The sequence below is a fragment of the Sapajus apella genome, unplaced genomic scaffold, assembly GCF_009761245.1.
Source record: "Sapajus apella isolate SASKATOON/1434 unplaced genomic scaffold, GSC_monkey_1.0 scaffold57, whole genome shotgun sequence".
Taxonomy (NCBI): domain Eukaryota; kingdom Metazoa; phylum Chordata; class Mammalia; order Primates; family Cebidae; genus Sapajus; species Sapajus apella.
This window is the reverse complement of record NW_022436997.1, coordinates 13375886-13400956: the sequence shown is the minus strand read 5'-3', so window position 1 is coordinate 13400956 and position 25071 is coordinate 13375886. Positions and strand designations below refer to the sequence as shown.

Here is a 25071-nt window from a genome sequence, read left to right as displayed (position 1 = left end):
CTACCCAAGAAGTAAGCAAAGTAGTGGCTACTTACAAGGAACCAAAAGCTATGACTAAATGTTTGAGATATGAGGAATAAACAATGCAATCAATAGTTCTTTGCAAGCAGTGAAGGCAAGACAAAAGACTGAATAATAAGAAAGTCCAATATCCATTGCTGCCATTAGGGTTGGTGAACACTAACCAGAAAATGAAGGACCCAGTAAGTTTAAAATAGAAAGCTGCTGCAGCCAAAGGCATTGTTATGCCCTTCTTCAAATATTGGTCTACATTTGGAGGAAAACTTCATAGACTCAGAATCTTACAGGATTCTGTTAAATGAAACAATTCCTTCCAATTAGGTTTCCTGTATTGATGACCTACCAGAATGTATTCTGTAATAGTGAAGGATTTTATAGCTTACTAAAAAATCATGGGAAAATATATACTGTTATTAACATAAATATTAGAAAACTTTAAACAACCGACATCTTTCAAGGAGCAGAGTGGTCATTACTCAGGTTTACTTAACCTGCTCACAGTTACTTATTTAAATCAGGTCACTGTGGTATTACTGCTTCTTGTAACTAGTTGCACTCAAGTGAAGCAGAATAGAAAGGTTAATTTGCATCTATACCAGACCAAAGAGACCCAAGCAAAGATCTGTATACAGCCTTTTTTCCAAAAAGGATGACAACAGCCATACTGTAAAGATAGTTATCCAGTAGCTTTAGTGTGAATGTGGGGGTGTGACGCCTTAGTCCCCTCCTCTGCCGAAAGGTGCATTGCAGCTTGAAGAAATCATTTGAGAGAGAGTTGGGAAAGGACTGTGCTTATCCTGCATCACAATTACTGCAAGAAAGGGGAAAGTGGAAAGTACAGAGGGAAACTTGCAAGGATGAACAAGAAGAGAAAACCCAAATTTCTTCCAGCGTATGCAATGTTATAGGGAAAGTCTTGCTTTAGAGTATAAGGAAAAACCTCCCATGACAAATGAAGGAATGTAGAAAAGAGATATGGGTGAAAGGGGTAAGAGTACACTGTGAATACTGCTTTAGATCTTTGCAAACTTACAAATACCGGGGGAAAAGCACACTGAAACATTATACTCCAGCATGTATTATTACTTTTTCTGTATCTGCTTTATATTAGCTACAGTATAAGAAATTAAATAACTGCAGAGAAATCAAATAATCTCCCTTGGAACATTTTTAAAAACAACTTTAAAAAATAATAATAAAGCCAAAAGTAGAAGGTTATTACAAAAGGAGATCATAACAAACAAATATAAAAAAGTCATATCAAAAATTTTTCTGACAAAGAAAAATTTAGATATATTTGGCAAAAGGGGAAGTTCTGACTCAGTGCCACTTAATTTAATGAAATCTTGACTATCCTTAAGAAGAGCAGAGAAAACCTGGGCTTTTTGTATGATGGCTAAAGAAGATTTTACATAGAAAATATCATCTTCAAATACCTATGGGTCAGTAGTTTTCAACTTTATTATCCTGCTCTCATGGTTCACCAGAATGACTATCTCCAGAGGGAGAAAATGGGTATCGTTTGAAAGAAAAAAGCCACTACACTACCACTACCAACACCACCAACACCAATCGCAACAACAAATCTCTCCAGGCTTACAGAGTTCATCTTTCATCTGCCTTAATGATTCCATATTTCATCCATTCAGTCATGCCTCTAAGAATAATTTATTGATTATCTGATATATGCCAAGTACTGTAATATGTTCAGGTTAGATACATATGATGTAGTTGATGAGGCCTGTTTCAAGATGCTTAGTACCCACATAAATATGTACAGTACATGATAAAACTTGGAATTTGCCATTTGAAATGTTTAAAATTACATATTACTCTTCTACTTGGAAATTATTCTGATTTGCAATCTAACAACCTGCCTTATACAAGAAGACTGTGTGTGTATATATATATATATATATGTATATATATATATATATTTTTTTTTAACTGTATGTTTTAATCTTAAGTAGCAACTTAGCACTCTAACAGTTGTATATGGTGACGGCCAATCTCAGACCACCTCTTTTGTCTGTAGTCCAGATGCACTGATCATAGTATATGTGTTAACAATCTGAGAAAGTATTTTCTTACATGTGTGGCGACCAAAACATAGTCAAAGATTATTTCTAAGTGACAATGTTCTAATTCTGCATAAATAATAAAATAGAAACAAGAATATAGTTGAGGTTAAAGTCTATAGAGCCACATGCCACTTTGTCAGCAGAAAAACTCTCCTCCCTGAGTTTCTTTGTTTAGTTTTATGTTGGAGTATTGAGATTGTTACTTTTTCTTTCAGCACATCCTCGTGAATCTACCTAGTCTCTAAAGGATTGCCCAGAGACCAAGATTTGGACCTTCTGCTGTACTGTGCTGTTTTCATGTTGTTAAATTAGAAACTCTTTCCTAGAACCTCTTTCCCTGCATAATTAGAGATTAAAAGTGACCAACACTTTAATTGGTGTCAGATTTGGAAGGTGGAAGTGAAGCACTATTACTTTTGGAAGACCTTTGCAGTCAGACAGAGCTGTAGAAAGAGGTCATGATGGACAAACAGACATGCTGTATTAGACTGTTTTCACACTGCTATAGAGAACTGCCTGAGGCTGGGTAATTTATAAAGAAAAGTGGTTTAATTGACTCAGAGTTATGCATAGCTGGGGGGACCTCAAGAAACTTACAATCATGGCAAAGGGGAAACAAGGCATGTCTTACAGTCTTACATGGTGTCAGGAGACAGCAAGAGAGAGAGAGAGAGAGAGAGAGAGAAAGAGAGAGAGAGAGAGGCTGAGAGAGAGAAGTGCCAAATACTTTTAAACCATCAGATCTCATAAGAACTCACTCACTATCATGAGAACAGAATGGGAGAAAACTTCCCCATGATGCAGTCACCTCCCAGAAGGTCCCTGCCTTGACATGTGGGGATTACAATTCAAGATGCGATTTGGGTAGGAACACAGAGCCAACCACATCATATGCCCAGCCTGTCTTGACTCCATGACTGCACATTCAGTTCATTTTCACTTCTAGCCTTTTTTCTCAATAGATGCAACCCTTTCTCTCCTGACCAAGGAAGTTACTCTCTCCTTGTATGAAATGTCCTAATGTCAATCTCCTTCAGAGAAATACTGACCTCTTTAAGACCCGACCTCAATATATCTCATTCCTTCTAGGTTTACAACCAGACTCAAGTTCTGGGAAGATTCAGGGATCAGATACGAAATGTTACATTTGAGTATGCACCACATACATTGAAATGATTTTAAAATTTTGAAAATCTGTATAAACAAAAACTTGCTGAATATATACAGGAATATAGCCTAAATATATTGGTTTAGGGTGAAATAAGGCTGGATCAGGCCAAATTTATTCATATGATTGCACTAAGGAGAGGTCCTGAATTTGAAGTATGCTTTTGAACAGATAGAAGAATCTCCATTTGTGTAGTGAGTCGGCTAAACCCAGGACCTAAAGTTGGCCAATGCAAGATGAAGTTAAAATCCTATAACTTCCTTGGTATATGAAAGAAGATAGGCAGTCTCTGGGAGATCAGAATCCTGAAGTAAATTTACCATGTGAAATCTACTTAACAGTTTCTGCCTGTATTTCCTGGGTAGTTCCATCGGATACTCATTTCACCAAGGCTTTAAAAAACACAATGGGAAAGGTAATACCAACATTCTTCAAGAGCTCGGTCATTCTTTGCAGGTTAAGAGTGACCAGGGGAAATATTACCATCGAAATCAATTATTTGAATGCAGTAGGGATAAAGAAAAGCTGGAGTGCTGCTCTAAACCAGCAGAGACAATGTGATAAAATTCTGGACTCAGTCATGGTACTAGCTAGGTAAAATGCCATGCAGGATAGGGTAATGTTCTCCAGAATATGGAATGTGCTCTAAATCAGCAATCAATATAGGGTCTGTGGTTTATGGTTATGGTACTCAAAATTTTAAAGATGTCCCTCTAAGATTTCAATCCTAGGCTTATTCAAACACTACTCTAGGTACTGCTGAGCAAGGATTTTACAAATGAAATTAAGGGAATTAATTAAATTGTCCTTAAAGTAGGGAGGTTATCTTGGATTATCCAAGCAAGCCCAGTGTGATCACAAGAGGCCTTAAAAGCAGCAGCAGAAGACAGAAGAGGAAAGCAGGAAAGATGAAATAAATGAAAAGGTCAGAGAGATTTCAAAGGTGAGAAGGAATTGATCCACCTGCTGGTTCTAAGGTGTAAGGGGACACACGTGTGTGGCAGAAAAAGACCTCTAGGATTGAGTGGCCACAGGCAATAACCAGCAACTAAGTGGAGGCTTCAGTTTTACAACCACAGGAACTGAATTCGGCCAACAACCCAAATGCATTTGGAGGCAGATTCCACCCCAGAACTTCCAGTAAGAAATGCAACACCTTGATTTCCATTAAATGGATGTTGTTTTAAGCATTTTAGTTTGTGGAAATCTGTTATGGCAGCAATAGAAAATGACCACAGTGGTTCATGTATTAAGTAAAGTACAGAAATAATAGAAAATTTTCCTGAGAGGATAATGTAATCATTTGGTTGAAACTGAAGTTGAAACTTCTGGGGATCCTCATGCCAGTGAATCAATAGGCAAAAAAATGTGATACTCTACTAGCCTGGATGACTGATCATGACTTTCAAGGAGAAATTGAGCCACTACTATTTAATGCAAGTAAGGAAGAGCAGGTCTGAAATGCAGAAGTTTCTTTGGAGGCATCAGTTAGTACTCCCATGAACTGTGATGTAAGTAAATGGAAAATTACAACAAAGACAGGATGGCTAATATGAAGATTTGGGTCATCTGAATAGACAAGCAACTACAACAAGATGAGGGGTTTGCTGAGGGCAAGTAGTATAAGTAGCAGAAGAGTAAAATTATAAATAAAGTTGCAAAGTTGTATATGAGCAGATAACCAGTTGCAGAAACAAGAATTATGGCTATTTCTTCTTTGTCTTGACATGAATACATTTGTACATTATATATGTATTCATGTTAACATATATGTATTTACATACATGTAAGTTAGTTTTGTTCCACCTACTTCCAGTAATATTTAACACAAGATATATAGCCCTACATCTTGGTATTTACATTACAGGATAGCATATAAGGAGTGTTATTTAGCTAAATGAACAAAGTGATATGAACTGTGTATCCAGTTTTGACTTAATAATTGGCACATTTTTGTTGTATGGAGACTAGTTTTAACATGAGAATCAGAAGAATTATTTGCAATTGACTTTACTTAGAAGCAAAACATATTTTTAAAAGGTATGTGTGGAGGTCAAAAGGGCACACTGTATTGAATTATGTTACTATCAAGTTGGTTTAGTTGGGAACTACATTTTTCACAAAACCTTTGACTATAAGATTCCAGTTTATATTATGTCAAAAGAAAAAATATGAGGAATTTGCATGGGATTTGAAAACATACTGAAGTGGTAGTGCTAATCTTGGATGGTCATCATGGTCATATATGGTAGATATGGAGATACTCAGTGGACACCAGTATGCCCTTATTCTTTACTCTGCAACCAGATCATATGCTGACTGTTGACACTTCTAAAAGAAGACCTAGACCCACCAAACAATGCTTGGCTGTGGTAGTTGACACCTGGAAGCATTAGCTTCCTGTAGAACTCTTCACGAGCCCCCTTTTCATGGTTCTGCTTCAGTGGCTGGATGTACTTGGCTTCTTAGAATTTTAGGCTTCTCCCCTATTCTAGTGATTTGGAAGACTAGTTAGTGACTCTCTAACCTTCCAGTTTCCCTTTCCAGATCTTTCATTCAAGCTTATTTCATTGTGGTTAGGCTGAATTCCTATAATACATCTCTTATTCCCATATTGCTCCTAAAAGGCTCTGTTTTTCCAACAGAAACGTGACTGATAGAAATTCCTTCACAGCCACACAGAATTTGAGGGATGAGGTCCACACTATTGAAAAGAGACTCTTCTAAGACTACAAATAGATATAACTTTATAATTTTTATAGATTGTTTCTTCCTTTCTATAATTTTGTTTTCTGGGTAATATTTTTAGTAATTTTTTCTCTAAGTGCACATGTTTAGTATGACACCAGTCAATGAAAAAGCATATACATTCTAAATATGTTACAAACTTGAGAACTTGCATATTTTCAAGGTAGACATTTGATGCAATGGTAGGCAGAGCTGGCTCCCAAATGACCAGTTCCAGAAATGAGAAAAATATTATAAAATTTCCTGATTTACTTTCATATTGGAGAAGCTGAGTGTAACAGAGGATTATCCTTCACAGTTGCAGCTTGGTGTTCCTTATAACTATCTGCTCTGAAACATCAGCCAGAATCTTGGGTGTTGCCTTACCTTTATTTTTCAGTCTTTTAATTTATTCTTTGCTATTTCTCTCTCTCTCTCATTACTTTCAATGAACATCCCAATAGTGCAGCAATATACTCAGTGCTTCTATTCAAATACACTTTGACCCTCCACGCAGCAATTTGCTTATCATTTGCTTATATTATATCATTTTTAAGGCATCATATTCAACTATGTCAGGCATGATGGTTTCAGTGATTGTATGTGTCACACTATTACATTTATAAGGTTATCTATTACTCTGTTATGTTCCACAATTCTTAGCTATTTCTCAAATGACTCTGAAAAATTATATTACCACATTCAGAATTCCTTCTTTCACTGACCTCATCTTTGAGTTGGATGCCACTATAATACTTCTCTACACACATTTCTATTACTGTATTTGCCATATTATTATTATTTTGATATCAGTCTTCTCCAATAGATAGTGAGTACATTGGAGACAAGATCTTTATTTAAGTCACAAAATGCCTAATTCATGGTAAAGTGTCAACAAATGTTTGTTTTAGAAAATTTTGTCCTAAGAAACCGCCATACATTTTACAAGCAGTCATTATTTATTTCAACTACTTTATTTCAACTTTGAATTTATTTTCAAGTATTTTAAGAATAATTTGTTGTCTATTTTCTATACGAAGAAAATTATGTTCAAAGAAGACTATGTATGTCTTTTCTCAGGATTCTATTAACATAATGAAACATACAAGAATATATCATATTAGATCCATTTTCCTTTCTAATAATATTTGAAATTTTACTTGGCAATTGGAGTTTTCACAGATATGCATTGAAGACATTTCATGTGCATAGAGAGTTCAATTTTTTTAATTTTTAGTCTTTTAATATTTATTGAATTTATATGCCTTCTCATCTGCACTTCTGAATAGTAATCAAATGAATTGTTTCCATGAATATTATGAAATAGAAGAAAATAAAATGAGAGGCAGACAAAAATTCCATGATCAGGAAAAAAATATAGTGAGATAAATATCTATATTTAAGTAAAGCTTATTTGAGATGATATATTATCAACTCCATCAATTTAAGTAATAAACATGATTATCTTAATTTCCAAAAGCAACTGAGAAATTAGTAATACATTAAAAATATGGTAAAGTCACACATGCTGTTATGTGATATAAACTGATAATGGATAAATGTTTAAGACTATATTTAGCCATAACTGTAGCTTTTGTAACCTTGTTTAAATTAAATTTAAATAAATGAATAATATACAGTAGGTACTGTGTTGACATGAAAACAGTCGCTTCCTCTGTGGACCTACATTGGCCATTATACTTATATCACCTGCAACTAAGCTGAATTTTCTCAGCACGTAAAGAATATACTAACACATTTACACTTAACAGAGTCATGGTCAATATTAAAAATACATAATATGGACATTAGTAATTTAATTTTATATCAAAGCACTCTGATACACATTGGAAAAAAAGAAAAAAAAACAAAAAAACACTGTCCCTGCTGCACAATTATTACAATCTACAACCGAGGCAGGCTTTCCAACAGAAAATTGTAATAAACTGTGAAGAGTAAAATACTCTCTTAGGGCCAGGTGCTGTGGCTCATGCCTGTAATCCTAGTACTTTGGGAGGCTGAGGCTGGTGGATCACCTGAGGTCAGGAATTTTAGACCAACCTGGCCAATATGGTGAAAGCCTGTCTCTACTAAAAATACAAAAATTAGCCAGATAAGGTGGCAGGTGCCTGTAATCCCAGCTACTTGGGAGGCTGAGGCAAGATAATCGCTTGAACTTGGGAGGCAGAGGTTGCAGTGAGCCGAGATTTGCACCATTGCACTTTAGTCTGGCTGACAAGAGCAAAACTCCCACTCTAAGACTCAGTGGAAACAGAGAATGAAATGACAAGTCTAAGGACGTCTGAGGAGGCCTTAGAGGGGGCAGCCATTGAGCAAGGATGTGGCAGAAGAAAAAAGCCTTGGAAACTAAAAATATCCAATTAATGACTTTGTTAAATATAATTAAAATAATTGAGTCATGCATATCCATGTTAATATGGAGAGAAATTCACATAGTAGACATTTTACTGTGGAATGCTTCATTTGAAAATCTTTACGCTGAAATATCTTTAACTTTCCTAACTCCACATTGTACAAAACATTGCAACATTTTTTATAGGTGACTTCTATAATGTCTTATCTCACACAGGATTCTGAATCAGTTCAAGGAAGTAGCTTTTAATTTATATCAATATATTTTTGGAAAATATTAATGTCATTACCAAATATATGCAATAGCCATAGTTTATTGAAAAAACCTGTTATAGTAAACTATATTTAAGTGGTTATACTACCTTTTCTTAATTTACAAAGCAGAGTATGTTCATTCACTGCATACTGCATGTTTCAGTCTGTTTTGTGCTTCTGTGGCATAATACCTAAGACCGGGTAATATATAATGAACAGAAATTTATTTTCTCATGGTTCTGGACGCTGAGAAGTACAAGATCAAATCCTCCCAAGTATCTGGGAGAACACTTGTGTATCTGCATCGTCACATGGAAGAAGGCAGACAGGCAGAGGCAAAAGGGGGCCAAATTTGCCCTTTTATAATGGTGTGACTCCTACCCATGAAGGCAGGGCACTCATAGCCTAATCACCCTTCAAGGTCCCACTGCTTAATATTGTTACAATGGCAATTAAATTTCAACATGGGTTTTAGAGGGGATAAACATTCAAACCATAGCACTAAGTAAACATGTATTAACCTCTGTAGATAGGAGCTAACATTTATTGTGTGCTTACTAGCTTACTATCTTCCAGGCAATAAAATAAATGCTTTATAAATATCTCAGATAATCTTTATAAGTATATGCTCAATGGAAAATTGCCACTTAGAGTAGTTATGTAATTTGACCAAGATAATGAAATAGTTAATCCTGGAGTCAGGATTAGAACAGAGAGCTATCTGACTGGAGAGCTGAAGTTGTTAACTACTGAGGTGGGCTGCCTGGGCACCGTTAATATACATAGGTATGTCTTTACTTGTTTGGAGACTTTGCTGCTGGACAGTCTAATAATGGAACTTATGATGGGGACTTTGGGTCACATATTAGGTTGGTGCAAAAGTAATTGCAGCAATTAGTTTTATCTATAACTGATACAATTAAGACAGCATCAGTTCCAACCTCTGGAAAACTGGTAATTATCCTGACCTCCAGGAAGGGCTGGAGAATAAAGGTCAGCCAACAAGGGCAATATGTGATTGAGCACAAATAAAAATTCTGAACACCAAAGGCTTTCCTGGTTGGCAATCCCCTGTATGTATTGTCACACCTGGTGGCAGAGAGGAGGTAACACCATCCTTGACTCCAGAGTGCAAAGGATGAACGGAAGCTCTGTATTTAGACCCCTCCTGGACTGGGTATTATGTGTTTTCCCTTGGCTAATTTTAACTTACATTCTTTTACTATGATAAAACTCATTATAAACATAGCACTTTTCTGAGTTTTGTGAGCTTTCTAGCAAATTATTGAATCTGAGGGTGCTTATGGGATCCCTAAATTTGTAGCCAGCTGGTGTCTGAAGTGAGGGCAGTCTGGTGCGGACTGTGCTCTCTGGCTGTGCAGTTTATTGAACTTCTGGATATTATGGGTACAGGGCCTACCACATGCCAAGACGTCAAAAGCTGAGCATACTAACGTCTTTAAGCTAGAGGTGCAAATTACTGTACTACATTTTCTTAGCTCATAACTTCTGCTAATATTTTCCGTCCAACATACACCACCTGCCTGTCTCCCATCACACAGTTGATGGTTATGGTGTTGCAACAGGAACCTGCAAGTTTTTTGTTGTTGTTCTATGTGCCTGAATAAAGTGCCTCTTGTAAAGGTAAGCCTGATTTACTAGTGAACATTTGGAGAAGGCCTTGATATATTGTTTGTGTTCCGTTTACCTTTTAACTTCAGAAGTCACTTGATCACAAAGTTTTGGGGCTTTTATTGGGCCTTAATTCCCCTTGATTGATCTTAATTTTTCCATTTTATTAATTTTTTTTGAGGCAGCGTCTCACTCTGTTACCCAGGATGGAGTGCAGTGGCGCTTTATAACTGTCTGCAGTCTTGATCTCCCGGGCTCAAGTGATTCTCCTGCCTCATCCTCCTGAGTAGCTGAGATTACAGGTGTGTGCCATTATGCCTGGCTGATTTTTAAAATTTTTAATAGAGATGAGGGCTCACTATGTTGCCCAGGCTGGTCTCAAACTCCTAAACTCAAGCGATCTTCATGCAGTGGCCTCTCCAGGTGATGAGATTACAGGTGAGAGCCACCACATCCAGCCACTTGATCTTAATACCCGAAGAACAATGACAAATGAAAGAGCATCTGGGTACTTGTAGTGAGTGGTAAAATATCCTAGTGTTATTGTTTACTGAGGGCTTTCAGGATATTTGTGTGCAGTGGGGTGATGGGGGTTATTAGAAGGGAGAACTGTTGTAATTCCAGATGTGAAACTTAAAAGCTTGAGAAAGTCTTGTTTAATGTCTCTCAGTTTGTTTTCCAACTGTAACTCTAAAATTAGAAAAATAAAACCTTTGTGACCTACCACACTGGATTGCTTTATAAAATATATATATACATACTTAAACCCTGAAAGAGCAACTTAGAATGGCCAAAGCTGAGGAAAAAAGGATCCTTTATCTTAAAGATGTTTTGTTTCAGAATTCATCTCTAGTCTAAACTTATGGGAAATAATGCAGAGATTTGAGTCAAAAGCTAAAAATATTTTTACTAATTTTTTTTGCCTTGTACATTCATTGTCTTTTTCCATAAAGTGTGTTTCACATTATAAAAATCAACAAAGGTTATTGAAAAACATTTTCATTATTTTATATAGTACTGAAAATGAACATGACACTGTACAATAGTTTATATATTCCATTTCCTTTCTCTTTATAGCCTATTTCATTTTCTCTCAAACTGTTATTATTATCATGACACCCAAATTTGAGATATGCAGCTCCCTCAGGAAGTCAGGTATACATGTTCTCTGTAAGCAAATAAATCAGACAGTGGGAGGGCTACCTGGGTAATGTTAACAATACTCCCCACAGGACTCTGTGCAAGTCATATTTGTGATATTTGTCAGAGCATCAGGGTCACATTCCAAAATCCTAACTTTAACAGGGAACACGTGGTGCTGTTACGTCTATGGAAACCAGATAACTCACTAAAGACAAAGTAAGAACTAGCCTTCCTCTCTCTCTCTCTCTCTCTCCCTATCTTTACCTCTCCTAAAAAGCTTAAAGAAATAGAAATAAACTAGAAACTTATAGTAACTAAAAACAATTTCCTGGCTCTGGGGGAATACTTTAGGCTAAGATCTATGCTTATGAACAGTATAATCCTGTAGCTATCTCATTTATGCAACATTAAATTCATTTTTTTCTGAAAGCAGGAGGAGGTGACCTTCTTGAAGGTAACAACTCAAGTAAAATTCATACATTTAAAGGAAGGTGGACAGGACAACTGGAGGTCTTTTTAATTATATGGACAACCAAGATTAAAAAATGTCTTATGCTATGTTCAGCAATGATTAGCCCATTTTATGTGATTTAAAAAAATTCTTGATGATAGACACCGATATATATACATACTTATAATAACATTTTGTTGATGCCTTTTGTAATGGTATAGATGAGGCAACATCCTAGGAAGTCTTAGTAGTCCTATTAACTCACTTTCTCTCCTTGAAAACTTTCCTGATAAAAGAAACAGTGGCCAGGTTTAGAAGTTGCATTTTAATACTGTCCCTCTTTCTTGTTTCTGTCTCTGGTTAGCAAAGCATATTAAAATGATGTTTATTATTCTCTCTCTCTGTAAGGCTAATATGCTTCTCAGAGTTAAGGGATGTGCTTTATTGCAACAAGCCTCAGTATCCACAATAGTGTATTTTATGTAGCAAGAACTCAATATATATTTGTTAATTGGACTGAACAATTATCCCAGTCTAAACTTTTCCAATGTGAACTTTGGAGGTGCCATTTCTTGGTAAACAAGCTTAGCTATATTTCATCCTTATTTCAGACTACTAGATACAACTGTTTGTATTAATTAAACCTGGGCCTGAGTTAGAGACTGCTACTTTATCAGGGACCTATATACTAGAAGTTCTAATTGCAGTTAGTGTATACCTAGTTGCCCATTATTGCTTCCAAACCATTATTCCTCCATGCTCAACCATTCCACCTCCAGGTGAAAATACTCCTGTTTCGAATCTATATTGATTAAAGAATATAATACTCCGTCTTCTCCCACCTATTGCCCTGTCACTCAATGGTCTCCTGGTCATTTTCCACACTAAGCAAAGGCTTTGGCCCATGGGACTCAGTCTCCTCTTCTTGTCTATCTCTTGTTCCACACATCATTCTCTTTTACTTCAGTATTTATTGTGATGACCTGTCCAACACTTTAATCTTAGAATTTGTGGGATTACTCAGATCAAGTTAACTTCAGTTCCACATTCCATTAACCAATCATACCCACGGACACCCTTCTAACTTGCTGTCATCTGAAATTATGCCATCAGTGAAGTTTCAAACTCCTATACCTTGTTTTTTAATTACAACCTCTTGAGTCTTTTATTGCCTCTATTCTTACTCCCTTTTCCAACTCATAATCACCAAACCAGGGCTTTATCTTGGTAGATCTTCTCCAGATTTCCTACATTATTAAAGATTTCCTGAAGCCTTCGATGCAATGCATATGCTTATAATTTCTGCAACCGTATTCTACTTTTACTGAGTTTCGGATTCTTACATTCAATTGGGAACTGGACTCCAAGTAGTTCCTCCAAAGATAACTTACATTTGATTGAATCCAGTTTCAAATCTGTTCCTCAATTTATAGTTTGTGGTTTTGGATGCTGACATCACAACTTTCCTATTGTCAAAGTCAGAAACCTGATATATATATTTGGACAATTCTTCTCACCATCAGCATTCAAAGACTCATCAAGTTCTGTCTACATTAACTCAAGAAAAATCTGAGATTCACCCTTTTTTCTCACTAGAACCTCATAATTTCACTTCTAAACTCTTCATTGGTATAGCTTCATCAAACATTATTTGTCTGTCTCCAACTTACTACATGTAATCAATGATAGTGAACGATGTTTATGTCATGGAAAGCACAGAAAAAGAAATTGTCACTTTACTGTACTGGGGTAATGAGACAAGGCTCTTTGATGGGACAGGCTTCTAAGTCTAATCTCAAGCCATCCTTAGGCCATTCCCAACAACTCTAAGTGTTGACAAGGTTAATGTTTCAGTCTACCTAAAGCCTGTTAGTGTGACACTAATGTGGAACAACAGTCCAGGGGGAAAATCTGCGAATTTTACTGGGATGTTTTTCAGATGGAAAGGTAGACTTGTTGCCCTTCCGATAAATTATTTAGAACCTAACACATGAACTCCTTAGTATGGCATTCAGAGCTTTCATGACATAGTTCTTACCTATATGTAGGACCTTTCTCCCTGCATCTGATCTATAAACGCTACAAACCACCTGCAGTTCCCTAAATGCATGCCAATTTTTGACACTTGTATGCCTTTCCTCCTAATGTTTTCACTACTTGAAGAATTCTTTTCTTGGCTATCTTGTTCCCACTTTCCAAGATTTAGTGATGAAATAATCATCTTCGCAAGTTTTTGCAGATTTCCTTGAACCCCTCTTTCCAGGTTCTAGAGAACTCTGTGCTTAACTCAGGAAAAGTACTTGTTATACCTTATTTTATTTTATTTTATTTTTTTGAGACGGAGTTTCGCTCTTGTTACCCAGGCTGGAGTGCAATGGCGCGATCTCGGCTCACTGCAACCTCCGCCTCCCGGGTTCAGGCAATTCTCCTGCCTCAGCCTCCTGAGTAGCTGGGATTACGTGCCACCATGCCCAGCTAATTTTTTGTATTTTTAGTAGAGACGGGGTTTCACCATGTTGACCAGGATGGTCTCGATCTCTTGACCTCGTGATCCACCCGCCTCGGCCTCCCAAAGTGCTGGGATTACAGGCTTGAGCCACCGTGCCCGGCCCGTTATACCTTATTTTAATTGACCTGTGCTTGTTTTTTTCACCATTGCTTAGAGAGGTTAATTAAAAGCAGGTGTTGCTTTTGTAACATGCTCAGAATCTCACGCAGATTCTGAGACTCAACACATGGCCTCAAAATGAATAAATAAATCGGTGAATGAATGAACAAAAATCAATATAGTTTATCTTTGCCAAAGTAAATTGAAATATAAATTTTACTCTTTTGCTTATTTAAGGAGTTGTATCACTTCAGTTGGACTTCAATTCGGCAAATTTGATAATTTACTGTGTCCTAGATATTGTGATAGACTGGGGAAGGCCCACAGGAGTGAGGTATTATTCTCTACTTTAAAGCATTCACCAAGTGAAATGCAAACCAAATGTTTAAGCAAATCCTGCATCATACAACATATAAACACAATGTCTCTCTCAATCCTGTCACTTACACTTTTGCTGAAAAATATTTATTTCTGGTATTTAAAAGTTGCAAACAAATAAAACATTTAAATTCCTTGATTACTAAAGCTCTTGAAACAGTACCCCAAAGCTGCCCTCTCTAATTTCTTTCCATGCACTTGCCTCTTTCATCTTTATAGTTGATCTACTGCCTTCACCAATAGATTGATCCCACTCTTAGTGATGCTTTCTCTAATGGCAAAGTTAAGAATATATAACCCAACACTTTGGCAATGTTTGGCACTTTTGAGCCCCTGTGGAGCTGAAACTCAAACCTCTGGACTGTTGCTAGTGTCTCTGGGTTTAAAGAACAGGCTCTGCCAGCCTGGAACACAGGCTTCAGAGGAGGAGCTCCAGTTGGCTGGCTCTGACGTCTTTGAGGTGGGATGTGAATAAAAATCAGTTCTGCAAGTGTTGCAAAAGCTGCAAGTTGTATTAAAGTGAAGCTGTGGGAAGAAACTGCTGCTCCCTAGGAAGATGCTGACAGGAGCCACAAACAGAGAGGAAGCCAAAGGAAGCCCACAGAGGAAGCAATCAGTAAGGAACAAGTTTCTTTTTCTCCTTTAATTTTCCTGTCTCCCTCTATTGGCAGAGCCTAACTTAGAGCCAGATGACAAAGGAGAAATATAATGGCCGAGCCCCAACCATTTACCAAGCTGAATAGAAAAGAGCTGAGAAACAATATGTATCAAGCAACATACCCAGGTTCTATCTTCAAACATTTCCTATTTTATTTCAAGGCTTTTATGTGCTCCTATGGTTTCAACTATCAGCACAGTGGCTGACTCTCAGATCTTATACAGGTATTGATCGACTTACGACCTACGCAACTTACGGCCATTCGACTTTACAACCACAATCGCTAGCCACGACTGCTCCGTGTCTGGCAGCGCAAATGTTGCCCAGCTGGGCGTACGACAGTGCGGACCAGCTTCAGGCAGCACTACCATCTCCGCGTGCATATAGCCTACTCAACTTACGACCAAATCGTGTTACGACCGGTCTGTCGGAACCAATTGTGGTCGTAAGTCGAGCACTAGCTGTACTCCATTATTACTCCTTATCCCAAACTCTACCACTGCATGGTGAATTACTGGGTACATATTTCCACTTACATAGTCTCTACTGGCTGGACACCGTGGCTCATGCCTGCAATCCCAGTACTTTGGGAGGCCAAGGTGGGCGGTTCAGGAAGTCTGGGGTTGGATACCAGCCTGGCCAACATGGTGAAACCCTGTCTCTACTAAAAATACAAATATAAGCCAGGTGTGTGTCGGGCACCTATAGTTCCAGCTACTCAGGAGGCTGATGCAGGAGAGTCGCTTGAACCTGCGAGGCAGAGGTTGCAGTGAGCCCAGATAGTGCCACTGCATTCCAGCCTGGTGACAGAGCAAGACTCCGTCTCAAAAAAAAAATGTCTCTACTAATGTCCCAAACCAGTCATCCTTTAGAAAATCCAGTTGCCAAAAGTTCTTTTTACTGAAAATGCCAACGTAATTGTTGCCAGTCAACCAGGATGGTACCACCTCTAACCTTCTAGTGTTTTCCTCATATGACACATGATTTGAGATTGGGCTCTGTGGAGTCTACACCTGCATTCCTGTTCCATCAGTGCTTCATCACTTCTCTTTGATGAACAATTCACTTTTTTGTGACTTTTATCTGCAACTTGTGCTTACATTTCATTTTAGTTCATTCTATATATTGCTCTCTAATTGATCTTGCTACAGCCCATCTCTGACCACATTTCACTCCATAAAAACTTTTCGTGTCTTCCCCTGCAAATTAAGTGTAAACTTTTCACTAGGTCTTCACAATATATTCTTTACCTGTATTCTCAGCCTTATCTCTTATTGTGTATCACATTACTAATATAAGAGCACACTTAGATGGAAATTCCTAAATAACCATTTTTGTATATAGTTTTCTAATCATTTTTATAGGACATATTTTTAATATTGAATAGTAGTAGATCATAGCATATGTTCTTTTAGGAGGTTTTGAAAACATTGCAAAATTTCCATCTGGAAGAAATGGACACATTTACATTTCCAATGCAGCTATTATAGCTCTGGGTATTAGCATAATTTCCTCTTTTCCTATATTAAGGTATATTGTTGTTGTATTAATTCAGGTCTTGAGATTATCAGAAATATTTATCAATTTAATATACATATCTGCTCTTATGAACTGAATTTTCATAATTTCTGGAATATTTTGTATTGCTTTTTCATTTATAGGCACTCAATAAATTAAAGATATTAGGTGTCATATATTTTGCGATTATTTTTCTTTTTACAATGAGTCATCTGCCTTTTAACTTTAAGTTTGCTTTCCTTTCACATAGATTATTTTTCTTTTTCTATTAGGTATTATCTTTATCTTATTTTATGTAGTAAATTATCTTTCTTGTCTCTGCTTTTTTGATATGCCTAACTTTTTCATAATCCAAGACAATTTACATAGTCACTGATACTTTTCGTAATATATTGACTTCATTATCTTGTTATTATTACTGTTATTATTAATTTTACAAGTAGGAAATAAAGACATTATTATTTTCCTAAGTGGTCTTCTATTTCCACTCTGGTTCTCTGAACCAGCAGCCTCAGCGATTCTTAACCCAGTAGCCTCAGTGAATCTTTTCAAACATAAAGTCAGGATTTAACCACTCCTCTGCTCAAAACCTGAACTATTTCTCCATTTCATTCAAAGTAAATATCGAATTCCGTAAAATGGTTCACATTATCTCTCTAACCTTACCTATCATCCTCCCCATTGCTCCCTCTGCTTAAATTAGTTTGTGACCTTGCTGTTTCCTGAACACATAGGCATGCTGCCACCTGAAGAGTTTGTAATGTTCTTCTTTCAAATGTCTATATGACTAACTATGACAGCTTTTTTAAGATTCTACCCAATGAGCATTTTCAGTGAGGTCTATGTAAGAGTTAGGGGAAGCTAACTGCTTGAACAAATAACCTCAAAATCCCAGTCACTTCAGAGTTGACATTAATGTGAAGGACACAAATGTAAATCTCCCTGAGTATGACAAAGGAAAACAAATGATTTTTAATTATACAGAAAACAGAAAACAAAATATAGTCCAGGAATAGTATTATCAAAGTTTAAAAGTCAAAGCAAATGTAATATAAAGAATCATGAAAGACATAAATAGAAGGAAAGTTTCCCAAACTAGAACTTAAAAACCCTAAGTTCAAGATTAAATATGTCATAATTATTTGAGCAAAATTAATGAAAAATTATTAATTTAAAATATACAAAGGTAACTTTTTTGATATTGTAAATGAATGAAAAATGAATAGAAAAAAATGTTATCTTTAAATGCAATAAAATAATATCTTCAGGTTGCTCTCAAGAAAACTGAATACCAATAAATGAATGAGCAAAATTCTTAAGAGTTTTTGAGAGAAACAATAACAATAAAATTATTAATGTAATGTGCCCTTATTTTGTTCCAAAAACTGTTTTAAGTGCTCCTGTTAACACGTTTCTTACTAGAAGCCAAGAGGGCGCATCTTGTAATTATTCTCTTTTACAGATAAGGACTGAGATTGTGACATTAAAAAATTTATATACCACCATTTCTTGTTCATGAGTAAAGAGATGGCTTGGAAAATGTATAAACTCAATTGCCTACTGGAAAAAAATACCAAAATATGTGGCTTGATCAACTAGAGATGTATTGATATTAAAATCACTGCAGTGGGAGAGGTCATAGTTAAAAGAATTATTAACAAATATGAAAACCCATTTACTGTGTAGCATATTATAAAATTAACTATTGAAGATATGGAAATGCAAAAGGCTAAACACTTTCTGAAAGTGCCAATTTACATGGTAAAAACAAGAACAGTATGTTAATGATAGTAAAGCCATAATTCTAAGCACATTAATTATGACCAGGAAGCAAGGAGGGAGAAAGGATAACAGAATAAAGGGGTCAATTTGTTCATATTGTTGGAGTAAGGTAAAAGTTTTTGATTTATGACTTTGATAATTAATACAAAATAGATTTATGAATACATTTAATTATTTGAAGCAATAATATAATTAAAAGTAGAATGTCTCCATTTTCTATTATTAATGGCAATAAAATTAATCCACAATAGTATATGTACCAAAATGAAATAATGACAAAAGCAGAAAAGTATCACAGAAAATATTAAAATGATAGAAGCAAGAACCAATAAAATTCTTATACAAATGAATCACTAAATAAAAATGGGTTGAAAAAGCAAAATCACTCTAAATATTTTACATAAAGCTTATAGAAGGCACATCTAAAAAATTAAGTCAGAAGAGTCAATAATAGAATATAAAATTAAAGTAGTGTAATGCACAGTAAAGCAGGAGTTAATAGTATAAACTTTAAAATAATATAAAAGAAAGTGACCATTTTATAAAAAATTACAATCCAAATGATCATTTAATAATTATAGCTTATAATATTCACTAAATAACAAGACCAACAAATATATAAAGCAAAGCCCACAGAAATAAGTAGGAAATTTAATACACTATGAATGTCTATGGCAGATCAAGTAGACTGAAATGTAAGAAATTTCATTATGTGGAATCTGTTGTTAAACAGATTAGACTAATTATTTCATTGATTTATTTGCTCACGAATTGTCTATGAAGCAAAAGTTGAAGACCCCATGCAAATTACTTATTTGAGATAGGTGTTCACTCTGTCACTCAGGCTGAAGTGCAGTGGCACAATCATGGCTTACTGCAGCCTCAACCTCCCAGACTCAAGTGATCCTCCCACCTCAGCTTTTTAAAAAAGTACAAAATAGAATTACAGACCAATAGATATTCCAAATTAAATGATTGTAAATTGAATCTAGTAATGTATTAAAAATTTAATAAACCATTGTTAATTAAGGTATATTTAAATACACAATTTGATATTTGAAAACTCATAATTATTTTAGTTGATCAAAAGAGAAAAATCACGTATTTTTGCTGTTATGCTACAGTGGGTGAAGGCATGGCAAAAATGATATTTTCTCAGGGAACATTCGTTTTCCAGTGGAAAATGACCCTGAGAAAAATAGAACACAGTTCCCAAAACTATGTTCATTGGGTATTAGAACAACTATATAAGACAAATACTCATCTGTAGAAAAACTGAAATGGACTACAGCCAAATAATTGCAATAGATGCTTCAAGGTAGTTAAAAAAGAAAAGCTAAACATGGTGGTTGTCAATGCAGAAAATAAAAAATATATTCAAATTTCAGATAGACAGTGCTTTAATATAGTATTAGCAGTAATTCTGCCACATGTCCACAAGGAGTGACATGATGGTAAAGAGAGATTTGCAAAGAAAAGAAGCTTCTTCCTCATTTAATGGATCATGCTCTAGGCAAACACTCAAAATATATTAAATATATATTTAGGAATCAACCATATCCACGCTCCATCCTTCCTCTATATTCTAGTGTTACTCTATCCTATTAAGTACTTATGATGATTGAAACACCAGATCTGTGCAAAAACATGAGGTATTCCCTGACACAGAATTAGCACTCTTGCCACCAATTTTCAAATTAAAATTTTCATTCCTCAAGCAGCAATAGATTTTAACAAGTTACTTTTAAAAAGCAATACAATGAGCCTAGTTTATGCAATTAATTAATGTGTGATTGATGCTTAATCCTATCAGAAGTTATTTTGAAAGAAATGTTAATTATGTAAAGCTGATTCCTAACTTAAAAAAATTTCTTGTTATAGTAAAATAGTCTTTGCGACAGAAGGTTGTCAATAAGGCAAATTACTCTTGCCTGGGAAATTCATTGGTCAGTTCCTCTAAATGTTTCCAGGTTTTTCACACATTCATTTCCCACAATTGAGACCACAGAATATGTGATTGTTTTTTTACTAAAAGTAATCTCTAATTTTTCAGAACAGTGGATGAGGCCACAATTTGCTGTTTGTAATCTGGATGTGGTCATCACATGTATAATCTGGGTGTGACCACTGTATTCAAATCTATTTTTCATATCTTCCATCTTCCTGCTGATGTATCTTGAAAATGTTGTCTATGGTTTTGGTCAACACTGAGTGCCTTGAATACAGTAGTACTCATGAAATAGTTGTGAGAATGCAGAAATGATGAGTGACCAATAGGATAATATATACATTGTAATAACCTTTATAATGTCTCAGAAATTAAACTTGTTTCAAATTTTTACTATTCCAGTATCTGGCAGTCAAAATGAAACAATGTATTAAACTAAAACTTTTCCACATGAAATGTCAAAAATAATTTTATATCCAAATTTGGGACTGCTGTAGGCAGAGGAAGAGGTATTTCCTGAGAGTAGAAAATATGAAGCAGAATAAAAAGCAATTAACTCTACAAGGATAGGAGATTGTCTCCACTAGAACTCAGTCTTGAAATTATTCTTCCAGTGTAATTCATTGTACCTCTCTCATAAGTTAAATTATAGAGGGAGAGCAAATCTATGGAAGAACACACAGAGGAACGCAATAACATAGACAATACGGCTGGCCTTCTAAGGACAACTCATAACAAATTATATTATATATAAGCTCCAGTTTCATACAGATCTTTCCAAAAGCAAGGAGAAACATCAGTAGCAAGAGCTATTGTCCTCTGATGAATATGGTACACTGAAAATTTAATCTTAAGCAATGGCATTTGCAAATTATAGAAGTTGGTAAAAATGCCATGGCACTATAAACAATCTACCATTTAGGATATATGATATGAAATTGCCTACTGAAGATACATCAAAGTTAACTCCAGAACCATGCTGTCTGTATTTTATCTGAAGTTTGTGTATATTTTCTTATTTTATTAGCCGTTTATATTTCTAATTCTATGGTGTGTTTTCTCATATTCTCTATTAACTCTATTGTGGCTTTTATGAAGTATTTTATTAAATCATCCCTTCAGATGACCCATAATTTTTATCAGTTCTTTTGTCCAAAAGGGACACCTCGGATTAGTAACATTACATTTATAATGATGCCTTTAATGAGACTCTTTTCTTTGCAGGAATCCTTTACATTACACTCACATTTACAAACTAACCTACTTCCTTAACAGGGATAAGGTCAGGTTTCTATGAGAAATCATTGTTTTTTCACTATTTAATACTCAATAACTGATAATAATCATAGATAAATAGCATCATTAATGATGAGGCACATCAATCTCTAAACTCCACATCTTCAAACTATATGATTCTGGTCATATAAGGTGAATGCACAACAAAGAGCTATACAAGAAACTGGTAAGAGAAAACTTCACGTAAATTTAAGGTTATTTGACAAGCACTGTTGACACAGTTAAGAGAATCCTTAAGTGCTAGAAAGCAATAGGTGATTTAACCATTTTCACTAGAGTGGGAAGTATCTGGAAAAGAAAGAGAATGAGACACAGAGAGAGATAGAGAGAAAGAGACATTGATTCAGCTTCTGCACCAGCATGAGTTTGGTAAAGCATCAGGAGTATCAGGCTGGTGGAGTTTGAACAGTACTTCTAAAATGCTCCTGCTTCTTGCTACTATTATGCATGTGGACAACAAAATTATCCAAACAAGCATCCATTATCTATTTATTTATTCATTCATTCAACACATATTTATTGGGTACTTCTGGCCAGACATAGTACTGAGCTTTTAGGATATATAGAAGAATATGAAAGAAATTTTCCTCCCCTTAGAGAAGACATTATTATGGCAGGAGATAGGCAGACAAAAAAAGGTATAAATGAATTAGCAAAACAAGTTTAGATAGAGATCAGTGCCCAGGAAAAAAACATGAGACCATATGATGCTTCCAAGTGGCTGGGGGTGGGTACACTTGGGAGTAGAAAGGCAAGGACAGGCTTTTTGATGAAAAGAAACACAAATCTCAATAATTTAGAGGCTAGTTACAGAGGATGTTTTATTCATCTCTCTCCTGCTGACCATCTTTTGCCATTTCACTAATTATTATTGTTCCGTTATAGTGCTGGAACGCCAGTCGATAAATGATTATTGAGACCCCACTGTGTTCTCAGCACCACTATGATTGGAAAATGTGGTTGAATTAAAATAACTAATTCTACTGCTGTAATAAAATATGAGGTGGGGAAGAATGCTTAAGTCGGTAAATAACTTAAGCCTTCTTGTTCTGAGAGGTGCATTGCAGCCTAAGCTTCCTCCGATCCATTCCTAGCTTACATATCTGAAACTCAGCCATCAGTTTCAGCAGCTCCTCTAAGAAGAGGCATCATGTATTGCCACTAGATGGCACCAATTATTTTCATATTTTTAGGTCAAAAAAACCCTTTTTCTAAAATGTAATGGCCACATTTAAGATGGAAGAATGTTACTTAGTATTGTTATTAATAAAATATTATTCTCTTCTTAACAATTTTCGTATAGACAAACCACAGCAATAGAACTAAAGAAGATATGTTCTTTCACCCACATACTTGTTCATTCAATGTACATTTGTTCCAAATAATCTTTAAAAAACTGTTCTCACATATCTTTGGGTATGTAAAAAGTAGGCAATGTAATTGAAATATGGATATAATAATTGAATATATAAATATTATATTTGACTAAATGAATATAAGGATCAAAATAGCTGATATAAGTATATAATGAAACTATATATACTTTGAAAACTTTCACAGAAAATAGTTTTAAAATAGTACAGAAAATTATTTTCTTTTTTAGGAAAAAGTCCCATTGTATCTTTCAAAACTGAGTAATATTTTTAAATGCATTTTTAAAATGGTACTAACACAAATTACAATTAAATGTAACAAAAACTATTGTGAAACGTAAAATGGGATAGGACTCATTTAACTGAATGCAAACATTTTATAAGTATAGCTTTATACAATTTGATTAGTAAAAAATCAGGCCTAAAAGACATTTTAATACAATTTCCCTTTTTCAAACAAGTAAACTTATAGGTCCATTAGGATATTATGAAAAATTTTTCTATAGGAAAAGAGCATGACATATTTTCATTCTTCAAAAGAGTTGGTTGGTAAACTATTCATTCAGAAACAAATGATAACCATTATCACATTTTTCATTAAATGCATAAAAGGGCTCTGGAATAAATACAGTCTACATTTTTATATTAATAGAGTTCAAAATAAAATAAAGTATGATAAATAAGAGTACACATAAAATGCATTGAAAAGTATAATATGCTCTATGAATATGTTATAATTACTTAGAAGAGACAATGAAAACTTATAGGTTTATTATGCTAAAAAATTTATGTTTAAAATCTGAACATCCTTGCTACTTCAGATTAAAAAGTGCCTCAAAATAGCTGCTAATTTAACTATCACTATATTTCGTTCATTCTGAAGCAGTCAAAAACAATACTTACCTGAGTATGTTGAAGAGTTTTTTGCCTTACAGCAAGGAGCACTCTAAATCTCTGATCTTCCTCAAAGAGTCTCTCTTCACAGTCTTTTTTCTCTTTCATAAAATGATCGAACACAGCTTGTGCGTGTTCCCTTTTAAATCTCATACTTATAAATTTGTTCCTATGAAGAAAGAATTTCATGTGCCACTAATCAATTCACATTTTATTTTATAAAATGTATTTATGATACATTTTAAAAGACCCAAAATGAAAAATCTTTAAGAGCCTTCAGCTGACAGGCCTTGGAAAAAATCCCTAGTTTTTTCCAAAGGCCTACTTCCATAGGGCTACATCTAAATCATTCAGGTAGAAGAAAATATATGGAAAAATAGTGGATTCTCTTGGTTGCCTATCCAGCATGCTTCTGTTCTTTAGGTATTTCAAGAAAACCCTTCCTCCAAGCAACATGTAACTCTAGAGATATATTCTGATTAGATTAGTCCAACCAGCATATGACCCATTGTCTAGGAGTGAGCAGATATATTAAGATAGCTCAATGAAGTGAGTGAGAAGGGCTTCCATGTAGAAGAGCTCATACCCACTAAATGTGACTTATAACTCATGTTTTCAAAGTTGCTACCAACAGCTATAGTGGAGGCAGACAAAAAATGAGTGCGTGGTGTTGAGCTGTTGAATCAACCAACCCCGCAACATTCCTCCCTACCATTATATAAGATGATGCACTTTTTTTGTTATTATTTAAGCTGATGTTATATA

The 25071-nt window shown here is 35.2% G+C and overlaps 1 protein-coding gene across 1 annotated transcript in view; it reads right to left on the bottom strand.

Annotated features, from left to right (window-relative positions):
• Positions 1-25071, bottom strand: part of CCDC178 (coiled-coil domain containing 178) — a 477035-nt gene that overhangs the window by 242495 nt on the left and 209469 nt on the right. Inside the window, exon 19 of the mRNA XM_032245388.1 lies at positions 24316-24475. Within this exon, the coding sequence (XP_032101279.1) occupies positions 24316-24475 (160 nt within the window). The remainder of the gene's footprint in view (positions 1-24315; positions 24476-25071) is intronic.